This window comes from Tupaia chinensis, unplaced genomic scaffold (genome assembly GCF_000334495.1).
Source record: "Tupaia chinensis unplaced genomic scaffold, TupChi_1.0 Scaffold000273_1, whole genome shotgun sequence".
Lineage (NCBI taxonomy): Eukaryota > Metazoa > Chordata > Mammalia > Scandentia > Tupaiidae > Tupaia > Tupaia belangeri.
The window spans coordinates 275984-288713 of NW_006159755.1; the positions used below are offsets into that span (position 1 = coordinate 275984).

The 12730-nt window shown below is 40.0% G+C and overlaps 1 protein-coding gene across 2 annotated transcripts in view; it reads right to left on the reverse strand.

Annotated features, from left to right (window-relative positions):
• ATL3 (atlastin GTPase 3) overlaps positions 1–12730 on the reverse strand; it is a 63069-nt gene that overhangs the window by 9777 nt on the left and 40562 nt on the right. For both annotated transcript variants that reach the window (XM_006149803.3, XM_014588324.1), the window contains exons 6-8: positions 8084–8140; positions 7213–7305; positions 5781–5919 (exon numbers count right to left, since the gene is read on the reverse strand). In XM_006149803.3, the coding sequence (XP_006149865.1) occupies positions 5781–5919; positions 7213–7305; positions 8084–8140 (289 nt within the window). The remainder of the gene's footprint in view (positions 1–5780; positions 5920–7212; positions 7306–8083; positions 8141–12730) is intronic.

Genomic DNA, 12730 nt, shown 5'->3' on the forward strand with positions numbered 1-12730 from the left:
ATCAGGTTTTGGGGAGTATGCATACACCTCAGTATGATTTTCAAGCTGCTTGGTCTGGGACTCAAACTGTGGTCAGACATGTGGGAATCCAGTGTTTTAATAACCACCCCACCTGCTAGCCCAGAAATTTTCAAGTCTTTTCATTTAAAAAAGTACTTATGTGTCTTGCCAGAGAAAGACAGAGAGAGAGTGAGAGGGAGGGAATGAGAGAGTAAGCTGCCAGGTCTAAGACTTAAACTGCAGTTGGCCATGTCCAGCACCTCAACCAATATGCCACTTCCTGGCCTCAGTACTTACATATTTTAAGTAAACAGAATCACATCACATATGCTACTCTGCAAATTTTTTACTTTTAATAACATATTATGAATACCTATATAAACAGACATAATTTATACCAATATATTTGTGCTTCCTTAATTATTATGATGCAGCACATATTTTCATTAATACATACTGACCGTTTTTGGACTTGCTTCTTCATGTAAGAATGAAGACTTGGGACCAGCAGTTGGCATAATGGCTATGTTGCTGGACTCTCATGTAGTCGACCACAGTTAGAGTTCCAGACCTGGTGGCTTAAACTCACGCCGAGCACATGTGTGTACGTGCCCAAGATCCCAAGAAGAAAATGGAGAAGTGATTGCGGCATGGCCATCTCCCTGGGGGATGATTTCTCACTTTCTGTCTCTCTGTTTCTGTCTTTCTGGTGAGTGCATGTGCCCTATAGCAAAAACCTCTCAAAAAAAACAGAATGAAGACTTAAACTGTACAAATGAGGCCAGTCCTATAGCACAGTAGTAGTTAAGCACAGAACACAGGAACTCAAACCTCACATACAGTTCAAATTCTGGAGGCTTGAAAAACATGCCAAATATATGTATATATGTACACAAAATCATGACAGAATGGAGAAATGGAGGAAAAAGGATTATGGTGTGACCATCCCCCACTCAGGAATGTACTCTCTTATGAGCATACTTGCTTAGCCTCTGACCAAAAAAATAAGAAAATCCTACAAATGTATATCTTTTTAAGAATTATTTTATTTAACTTCATTTATTATTATTATTATTTTATAATTTGACCAAAGAGAGACAGAGAAGGAACATGAGAAAGCAAGCTACCATGTCTGGGACTCAAACCATGGTTAGCCATGTAGGAATCCAGCACTTTTAACCACCATTCCATCTGCCAGCCCCCCTACAAATGTATTTTATAATTCTATCCTGGATGAGGGAACCAGTTATGAAGTTAAATATTGCTTATACAGAATTTGTTTAGTCTATAAATGTAATAAATATAAATAGCACAGTTCATATTTAATAATTAAACAATTCATAATCTATACATATGTACAGTGAGGTTGAACACTACCTGGAACCTTGAAAGACTATTTGGAAATAGTCTTTGCAAATATAATTAGCTAAAATAAGATCTGGATTAAAAATGAGACTGGATTAAAGTAGACCCTAAATCCAAAGACTGATATGTTTATACAAAGAGGAATCACAGTTCTTTCTCATTATACAGATGGCAAGTGAAAAAGCTGTGAAGCATGATACTAAGGAAAAGAAACCTGAAGCCAAGAAGACTGATTGCCAGTGGCAAGGTTAAAAAGGGTGACCCAAGGGGGAACCAGCAGTTAGCGTAATGGCTAGGTCGCTGGACTCCCACGTAATTGACCGCAGTTCACGTCCCGGACCCGGTGGCTTGATACTTCCGATCTGCCATGTATTCCAGGAAGGCCAAGTATACAAGAGGAAATGCTCAGCCACTAAATCCAGGACTGAAAAGAAAAAGGAGAAGGTTCTTGCGACTGTCACAAAACCAGTTGGTGGAGAAAAGAATGGTGGTACCCAGGTAGTTAAACTGAGCAAAATGCCTAGGTGTTATGCTACTGAAGATGTGCCTCAAAAGCTATTGAGCCATGGCAAAAAACCCTTCAGTCAGCATGTGAGAAAGCTGCGAGCTAGCATCACTCCTGGTACCATTCTGATCATCCTCACTGGACGCCAGCAGGTATCGTCACTTGCCGCCAGAGGCAAAAGAGCTGTTTTCCTGAAGCAGCTGAGCAGTGGCTTGCTACCTGTAACTGGACTGCTGGTTCTCAATGAAGTTCCGCTGCATAGAACACACCAGAAATTTGTCATTGTTTACCTCCACGAAAATTGACATTAGCAAAGTAAAAATCCCAAAGCACCTTACTGACATTTCAAGAAAAAGAAACTACAGAAGCCCAGACACCAGGAAGGTGAGATCTTCAACACAGAGAAGGAGAAAATACAAGATTTCAGAGCAGCGCAAGTTGATCAGAAAGCTGTGGACTTGTAACTTTTACCAAAAATCGAAGCTGTTTCTCAGCTCCAGGACTACCTGTGTTTGCCTTTACAAATAGAGTTTATCCTCACAGATTGGTGTTCTAAATTTTTTGCCAAGAACCTAATTAAATAACCGATAATAAAAAATAATAATAATAATAAAAGAGAAATTGCAATGAGAAGGTAGCCATGTAAGTCTAAAGACAAAGGCTGGAGTGATAAAACTATAAGTCGAAGAATGAGGAGAATTGCCAACCACCACCAGAAACTTGGAGAGGTGAGACACAGGTTCTCCCTCAGAGCTTCAGATGAAACCAACCATGATTTTGGACTTAGATTCTCCTACATAGTGAGAGATAACACCCTTGTTTCTCACAAGATCATGTTGTTGGAGCCAACAGGTTAAGACAATGGACTCCCACATGGCCGACCAAGGTTCAAGTCCCAGACCTGGAGGTTTGCTTTCTCACTTTCCCTCTCTGTCTTTCTCTGGTGAGTGGCATGTGCTGTATAGCAAAATTTTTTAAATAATAAATAACTTCTTTTTTGAGAGAGATTTTTTGCTATAGGATTCATGCATTTGCCAGAAAGACAGAAAAACATAAAGTGATAAATCATCCCCCAGAGGAGATGGCCACGTTGCAATCCCTTCCCCTCCATTCTCCTCCTAGGATCCTGAGCACACATGCAAATGCCCAGGGTGAGCTTGAAGTCACCAGGTACAGGACTCGAACTGCAATCAGCCATGTGGGAGTCAAGTGCCTGTAATTGGTCGTGTGAGAGTCCAGTCCAGCAGTATAACCACTGCGTCATCTGCTGGCCCCCTAATTTTTTACAAAATGATCATGTTGTCTTAAGCCACCAATTATGGTAAATTGTTGAAGTCAATCACAGGAAATTAATACATTATCCATCTCCAAAATAGTAATACAAAAGTTCAAGAGTCAGGAATAAGAAAAGACTTAACCTTTAAGACTTGACTTAAGCATGTCCAGCCCAAGGCTTGGTGGTTAAAGCAGCTGAATACCACATGGCTGATCACATGACTCAAGTCCTGGAGCCTGCAGCTTGAAAAACACACCTGGCTCAGATGCATATATGCCCAAAATCCTGAAAAGAGGGATAAATGGAAGAGAAGGGATTGCACTGTATGTAACTGTTGTGGGAGAGAGGTTTTCTCCCTCTCTGTTTCTGGCAAGTATACATGCCCTTTGGCAATAAAAAAAAAAAAGTAAGTGATAGATAAGTCTCTCAAATTGGGCTTTTTTTGCAATATTAAGACCAACTAGAATATAAATCTTGAGCTAGACAAGTACACTAATTTTCTTGGATCAACAAAATCAAGCAAACTGAAAATGATATGCTTTATATTTAAATGAAGCTATGAAAACCTTCCGTTTCAAAGGGCAAGTTCCCTGGGTAACACAACAGTGTACATCCTCTAAATGACTTCCCTTGCACACCAGAAAAACATCTATTTTATTTGGGCAACAAGAATATGAACATGAATCTCTACCCATCACTTTCTTACTAGTTGAGCACTATGACCAAGTGACTTAACTTTCTTTATTCTTCTTAACGTTTTTTTTGGCCAGTTTTCTCATCTGTAGAATAGAGAAAATGATACTAACCTCATGGAATTACTAAGAGTATCAGTATGAAAACACTTAGCAAGTGTCATGAACTCTCCTGGGCCTCTAAAAATGACAACTATTATTATTACCACTTTACTAGGAATCTGAGAAGCTCAAATAAGCTTATAAACAAATGTGTTCAGTTTAACATGTGTAAACCAAGGGCCAGCCATGAAATGACTCAAGGTCTCAATGAGTAAGGAACAAAACTAAGACAATGGAACTGAAGAGTCTCAACTTAGACTCCTCTAACCCATCATTTAGTAGGCACTTCCTGGTCTTAAAATATGTCCCAGCATCAGATTTTGCTATAATTACAGATACAATGAAAACACCTATGCTATGAATCAGGTGACCATTCCATGAGAAGTTAATTTTACTACTGGTAAAAAATAAGAAAAGTCATAACACATTTTTGCATAGAAAAACATGAAAAATACATCATTACTTTTCTGACAACCCATAGGTTGTTTAGCTTTCCTTTATTTAGTACTTTTATCTCTTATAAACCAATAACCAAGTATGTCCCTTTTCACTTATTTATTTATTTATTTATTTTGGGGGAGAGGTTTTTGCTATAGGGCGCGTGTGCTCACCAGACAGACAGACAGAGACAGAGAGACAGAAAGCGAGAAATCACCTCCCCCCCTAGGGGAAATGGCCATGCCGCAATCCCTTCTCTTCCATTCTCCTCTTGGGATCTTGGGCACATGCACACATGCACCCGTCATGAGTTTAAACCACCGGGTGCGGGACTCAAACTGCAGTCAACTACATGGGAGTTCAGCAACATAGCCATTACGCCAACTGCATGTCCTCCAAGCATGTCTCTTAAGAATACCATTAGTGCTATTACCACCAGCATTTCAGATGGAGAATCTGAAGTAAACTAATCCTGATCATCACAGTCAGTCAGGTGCAAAATCCAAATTAAACTTTTTTTTTCTTTCTAGTTTGCTATAGAGCACATGTGCTTGCCAGAGAACGAGAGAAATCACCTCCAAGGAGATTCACGCCACAATCCCTTCTTCATTCTCCTCTTAGGATTCTGGGCATGCATATACACACACACACACACACACACACACACAAACACACACACGGAGTGTTTTCAAGCTTCTGAGTGTAGGATTTAAACCACGCAGTTGGCCATGTGGGATCCAGCTGCCTTAACCACCATGCCACCAGCTGGCCAAATAAAACTTTAAATATACTTTTTTTCCCCCCTTCTTCTTAAGGTTTTTGCCATAAGGCACATGTGCTCACTGAAGAGCGACAAGAGAGACAATGAGAGGGAAAGTAAGAAACCATCCCCCCCCAGGGGATGGTCATACCACAATCCCTTCTCCTCCATTCCCTCCTGGGATTTGAGGCACACATGTACATGCACCCAGTATAATTTTTTAAGTTACCAAGTCCGGGATCCAGCTGCCTTAACTCCACACCACCTGCTGACCCAAACGAATTAAATTTTTGTTTTGTTTTTAAATTTTCGCTATAGGACACATGCTCATCAGACAGAGAAAGACAAAGGAAAAGTGAGAAATCACCCCCAGTGGGGATGACCATAACACAATCCCTTCTCCTCCATTTTCCTCTTAGGACTTTGAGTACACATGCACATGCACCTCACAAGTTTTTCAAACTGCAGGGTCCAAGACTCAGACCACAAAGACGGCCATGTGGGATCCAGCAACCTTAACCTCCATGCCATCAGCTGGCCCAAAAGATACTAATCTTTCTAAGAGACCACTCTTTGTCTCTTAAGCATTCACTTGACTCATAATTGACATTTAGGTCATTAATATTTAACATTATAACACACCTTTCAATTTCCCATCAAAGTCTGGGCTTGTGGCCACCTGCAATCCTGGATGTGGTAAGAGAAAACAGGTGACGTCAGAGAAACATGAGTGAATGTGATTTCGGACATTCTGAATTTCTTCATGTTGATGTTCTTTCACCTGCCAATAAAGACAAACAATTTACCAAAGAGTATTTTGTTTTCTTCACTATGAACTACTTGGCTTTCTTCACTAGAAACCACTCATGAGGACAAAAGAAAGACTTCCCAACTGTGATATATCATAATGGCCAATGAGAAATCTCAAAACTCTAAGAAGCAATAAATACATAAATTTTAATAACCATGGTTTGGATCCTACATCTAACAAAGAACAGATACTAAACAATTTCAGTATCATACAATACTTAGAACAAGGGAAGATTTGGGACACAAAGAAGGATCTCACTAGTTAGTAGTAACTAATTTAAGACTCCTATGGGACCAACAGGTACACAGAGGTTAAGGTGCTGGATCCTACATGGCCAACAGTGCGGTTCAAGTCCTGGATCCAGCAGATTGAATACCACACTGGGAGCATGCGCGTGTGTGTATCCAAAATCCCAAGCAGTGAATGGAGAGAAAGAAACTGAAGCATGGCTATTCTTTCTAGGGGGGTAATTTCTCACTTTCTCTTCCTCTCTCTGTTTATGGCAAGTGCATGTGCCCTACAGCAAAACTAAAAAAAAAGAAAGACTCCTGTATTTGTTTTCATGGAACAGGCTGAGTCTGTTTAAACTCATCCCAAAACAAATGAGAATTCTAAAAACAAAAGAACTAAAAGTCCGACATTCTAAAGGAACATATAAACCCTGGTTTAAAATGGGAAATGAGGGGCTAGCAGGTGGCATGGCAGTTAAGGCGTGGGAATTCCCACATGGTCAACTGTGATTTGAGTCTTAGACCTGGTGACTAGCTTTCTCTCTCTCGCTCTCTTTCTCTCTTTTTTTCTGTCTTTCTCTGGCAAAACCCATGTAAAAAATAATAATAACAATAAATAAATAAAATAAATAACTTTTAAAAAAAATGTGAAATGGGAACTAAAATCAAAACTTGGGATTTTGCCCAGAGTTTTTTTCTACACTTTTTGTGTACCAAATACTCAGGGTCTTTATTCTTACTATGAATAAATAATATTAGTTTGTGTTTAGATTTGTACATCTTTTAAATGATTTATTTATTTTATTTTATTCATCATTAATTTTTTTTGTTTTTAATTTGACCAGAGAGAGAGAAAGAGAAAGCCATCCACCAAGTCTAGGACTCAAACCACGGCTGGTCATGTGGGAATCCAGTGCCTTCACCACACCAACTGCTGGCCCCAAGACTTGTACATTTTTAACACACTTATGTGATTTTCATTAATCTGCTTTACAAACAACAGCCAAAGGCCAAAGATTATATTCTTGCTAACCTGTAAACGCTTATCCAAAAATGCCATTCCTCCTTGTAGTCCGTAATTGTATTCATAAGGAAAACTCCAGTCTCGAACCAAAAACATCAGAGTCTATTTAGGAGAAGAGAAAAACATGTAATGATGCATAAATGCATTTTAAAGACAACTCCTTACTTCTTTGCATAATGCCTTCTTCAAAGGGAGACAAGGAAATGTGCTGAAGGACAGATCTATTTTGTAATGTCTTAGAAGCTTTAGAAACACTAGAAAGACATAAAGTCAAATATGAGGTCAGTATATCCTATCTGCTATTTTTGTTCCCACAGGTTAGTAAGTTGGAGCTCTGTCCTAAAGGCAAATATGAGGACTGTGGTTAAGGATAAAAGAGAAAAAAACGTGGCACTAGCTAATCATAAAAATCAAATCTGATTTTTTTTTATCACTAGAAAGGGAAGAAAAAATATCTATGTACTGAAAGCACCTCTATCTTATGGAAGTTACTGTGCTTTTTCATCCTCATAAACAATAAGCTAAAGCAGGGGTCAGCAAAGGTTTCTCATTAAAGGACAGAAAGTAAATATGTTAAGCAACTACTCAACTCACCTGTTGTAGCAAGAAAGTTGCCATCGATCCATCAACAAATGAGCATGGCTATGAGCCATTACCACTTTAGCTATGGACATTGACATTTGAATTTCAGACAATTTACCCATGTCATGAAATATTATTCTTGTCATTTTTTCCAACCATTTAAAAGTGTAAAAAAAACATTCTTGGCTTACAAGTCATATAAAAACAGGTAACAGACCAGATTTGGCCTGTGAACTATAGTTTATTAATCTGTGAACTAAAACAAAGATACAAATCACATTCATAGTTAATATTCTACCTGGAAGGGTTTTTGGAAAATTTCATCCATTGCCAGTCGACCGTATTCTGTGAAGAGCTTTAAAAAAGAACAGTTATGATTTTAAGGCAAAATTACTTAAAATGATTCTATGGCTATACTTTAGCAAAGTATTCATTTAACAGACTGTGTGTTACTTATATTGAAAGCAATGTTTCAAAAGCCCACAAGAGCTATAAACCTAAAAATAATCTTGGTTATTCCTCCCTCTCACAGCAAATACAGAATCCAACCACTTGCTACTTCCACATAGCCTGAAATACTGCAGTGGCCTCCTAAATGGTCTCCCTGACTCAGCCCTTGCTTCCCTACAGACTACTATCAATACAGCTCTGTTATAAGGTTAGTTGGAGCATACGCCTTTGCAACCTCATATAAGATAAAAGCCAGTCTTTCTAGTGCAGTCCAACCACATCAGTCCTCTGTGCCCTTCCTCAAGCATGCTGGCTGGGCACAATGCCTTCAAGGCCTTTAGAGCGGCTTCCCTGTGCCTATAATGTTCTTCCTCAGAATGTTGGCATGATCAGTTCTCTCACTTCTTTTTTATTTTTTCTAAGAGATTTTTGCTATAGGACATATGCACTCACCAGAAAGACAGAAAGCAAGAAATGACCCCCTAGTGGGGCTGGCCGCACCACAATCCCTTCTCCTCTGTATGGGCGTGCACACACACATGCCTGGTCTGAGTTTCAAGCCATCGGGTCCAGGACTCAAACCATGGTTAGCCATGTGGGAGTCCAACAATGTAATCATTATGCCATCTGCTGATCCCAGCTCCCTTCTTAAGGTCTTTATTCAAATGGCTCCTTCTTCTTTTTTTTTTTTTTTAATTTTTTATTATCATCATAATCTTCTTTATATTACATTGGATTACATATAACTTTACAGTGTATTACATTGCTTTTTCAAATGGCTCCTTCTCAATAAAGCCTTCCATGTCATCTATCTAAAAAGATTATAACTTTTCACACAGTATTTCCTACTGTGTCCTTCATTTTTCTCCTTAACATTTGCCACTATCCAATATATTGTAGTATACATCTTTACTTGCCTTGGTTAGTGTCTGTCTTCGCTACTAGTTCTTAAGCTCCGTAAGGGCAGGAACATCGGCTTTGTGAACTACTACATATCCAACAAGTAAAGTATGGAATTTATGTCATTCAAATGACTGACTGAATAAATTATCTAAGATTGGGGTTTACACGTATGTAGTGTACCTCTATTTCTTCATGCACCCTCACCAAAAATACAGCAAAATGAAGTTTAAGAGTTATAGACTCACAGGACAAAAAGGCTGGGAAAAATCATGACAGTAGAAAAGAAGTGTCAAAAATACTCTGGATGGAAAATGGACAAATGAGAACTGTCTTGAATTTTGGTTTTCCCTACTCCACTAAGAAATCTAGGAGAGGAAGGGACTGACAAGAAATAAGCAGATTCTTGGGAACTAGCAGTTAGCGTAATGACTATGTCGCTGGATGCCCACGTAGTCGACCGCGGTTCGCATCCCGGACCCGGTGGCTTAAAACTCACGCCGGGCGCGTGTGCGTGCATGCCCAAGATCCCGAGAGGAGAATGGAGGAGAAGGGATTGGGGCGTGACCATCCCCCCAGAGGGTGATTTCTCGCTTTCTGTCTCTATGTCTCTGTCTGTCTGGCAAGCGCACGCACCCTATAGCAAAAACCTCTCAAAAAAAAAAAAAAGAAAGAAAGAAAAGAAATAAGCTGATTCTCTCAGCAGACTTCCTAGGAAGGCTCATAAATGATAAGCATGCAGTTAACTTGCAGGAGGGGATGTGGGAGAGGTGCAGACAACTATTTTTTTTTTTTTTAATTTTTTATTATCATCATAATCTTCTTTATATTACATTGGATTACATATAACTTTACAGTGTATTACATTGCTTTTTCAAATGGCTCCTTCTCAATAAAGCCTTCCATGTCATCTATCTAAAAAGATTATAACTTTTCACACAGTATTTCCTACTGTGTCCTTCATTTTTCTCCTTAACATTTGCCACTATCCAATATATTGTAGTATACATCTTTACTTGCCTTGGTTAGTGTCTGTCTTCGCTACTAGTTCTTAAGCTCCGTAAGGGCAGGAACATCGGCTTTGTGAACTACTACATATCCAACAAGTAAAGTATGGAATTTATGTCATTCAAATGACTGACTGAATAAATTATCTAAGATTGGGGTTTACACGTATGTAGTGTACCTCTATTTCTTCATGCACCCTCACCAAAAATACAGCAAAATGAAGTTTAAGAGTTATAGACTCACAGGACAAAAAGGCTGGGAAAAATCATGACAGTAGAAAAGAAGTGTCAAAAATACTCTGGATGGAAAATGGACAAATGAGAACTGTCTTGAATTTTGGTTTTCCCTACTCCACTAAGAAATCTAGGAGAGGAAGGGACTGACAAGAAATAAGCAGATTCTTGGGAACTAGCAGTTAGCGTAATGACTATGTCGCTGGATGCCCACGTAGTCGACCGCGGTTCGCATCCCGGACCCGGTGGCTTAAAACTCACGCCGGGCGCGTGTGCGTGCATGCCCAAGATCCCGAGAGGAGAATGGAGGAGAAGGGATTGGGGCGTGACCATCCCCCCAGAGGGTGATTTCTCGCTTTCTGTCTCTATGTCTCTGTCTGTCTGGCAAGCGCACGCACCCTATAGCAAAAACCTCTCAAAAAAAAAAAAAAGAAAGAAAGAAAAGAAATAAGCTGATTCTCTCAGCAGACTTCCTAGGAAGGCTCATAAATGATAAGCATGCAGTTAACTTGCAGGAGGGGATGTGGGAGAGGTGCAGACAACTAAAGAAATGTTCCACCGTCTTTGGAAAGATCACCTCCCTTCCCCCATACTCTTCCTGTCCCTACAGAAGATGGGAAGTTACTATCTGAAGAAAAACGGAAAAAAAAAAAAAAGAAAAATCCAAACTAGAGCACCAAAATCACCTTGCTAGGTGCCACAGCAAGCTTCTACCCATTCAGGCAGGAGTTTTAAAGAAATCTTCAGGTTAGCCTACAGTCTAGTTGTTAAGGGAACTGGATACCAAATGGCTGGCTGAGTTCAAAATCCTGGCCCCAGGCTTGAAAAACATGCCGGGTGCATGTATGTGCATGCCCAGCAGAATGGAAAAATGGAGAAGGGACTGTGGCATGACCATGACCCCTTTCAGGGAGTGCTTTCTTCCTCTCCTTCTCTCTGTCTTTGGCAAGCACATATGCCCTCTGCCAACTTGGAAGAAAAAGGAAGAAGTCTTCTCTAGAGAAACTGTGATCAATACCTAGTTACTTTCTATGCTCTAAGTAGTTTTCCAGTTGATTCTTGTGAATTTCCAGACACATGTCTTTTCCTTTGTAATGTTTATGTTTATGTAGCTGCTTGTCAAGTGAGACAAGTTCTCTAGCCAGTAAGGCCCATTACTTAATGTGTGTAAATCTACCACATGTATCTTTATCTCACCTATATATCAGTGTCCGAAAGACAGCCACATCCCTTCCCCTCGGCTTTATAGTCTATGGCACTGACACCATCATCCACATAATGCTCTGGATCTCCCTTCGCCCACCTCCCAGACACTTCCACTGTACCATCTGCAACTTCAGATCCACAATGAACAAACTCCTCTAAATTTCCAGCTGCGGGCCCAGACCCAGTAGTACACTTGACAACATATAAAACTGCAGTACTGAGAGACACATGGCCAACTGTGGGTTCAGATCCCCAGTCCAGTGGACCTGAAACACATAGATGAGCATGCACCCAACATTCTGATTCTTCTTTGACCTTACCATGACTTCCCTACCAAAGATCCCTCTACTTTCCCACCCTAGGCCCTCTTCCAGAATTTTCTCTCCAGTCAAGACACTTAAAAGTTATCCATAACATCTACTGCTACCTCAACTCCCAAAGCCTTGCAACGCCAAGTCTATAGCTGCTGCATAAATCACAAACAGTACAGCCAGAGTATTTACTACCGAAGAAAAAAAAATCAATACTGTATTTTTACTGGGAATAATCTCCAAATATTAATAAGTATTGCCTTTATAACTGTCCCCACTTAAAACTCCATCTATTTAATGGGACTCAAGAATATAAAGTAATAGAACCCAAAGCACTAGTTTAGAAGTCATAAAAAGTGGACAGACAGGGCCAGGTGTCACAGAGGTTAAGGTGCTAGATCCCATGTGGCCAACTGCATGGTTTGAGCCCTGGACCCTACAGCTTGGAAAAATCACACCAGGTGTGTATATGTGAGTGTCCCAAATCCCAAAAGGAGACTGAAGGAGAAGGAACTGTAGTGTGGTCGTCCCCTCTAGGGAGTGATTTCTTACTTTCCCTCTTTGTGGAGCATACCCACCCTATAGCTAAAACTTAAAAAAAAAAAAAAAAAAAAAAAAAGAGGCCAGACAGTGGTACATCAGTAAAACACAAGACTCTTGAAGGCAATTCCACATGGGAAGATTTCTGGTACAAGTCCAGAGACCTTCCCGAGTATGCCAGGTACCTGTTTGCCCATGATCTAGAACTGGATGAAGGCTAGGAACAAACTGCAATGTAAAGACCCTGTTGAGGGGAACGAGCAGTTAGCGTAATGGCTATGTTGCTGGACTCCCACG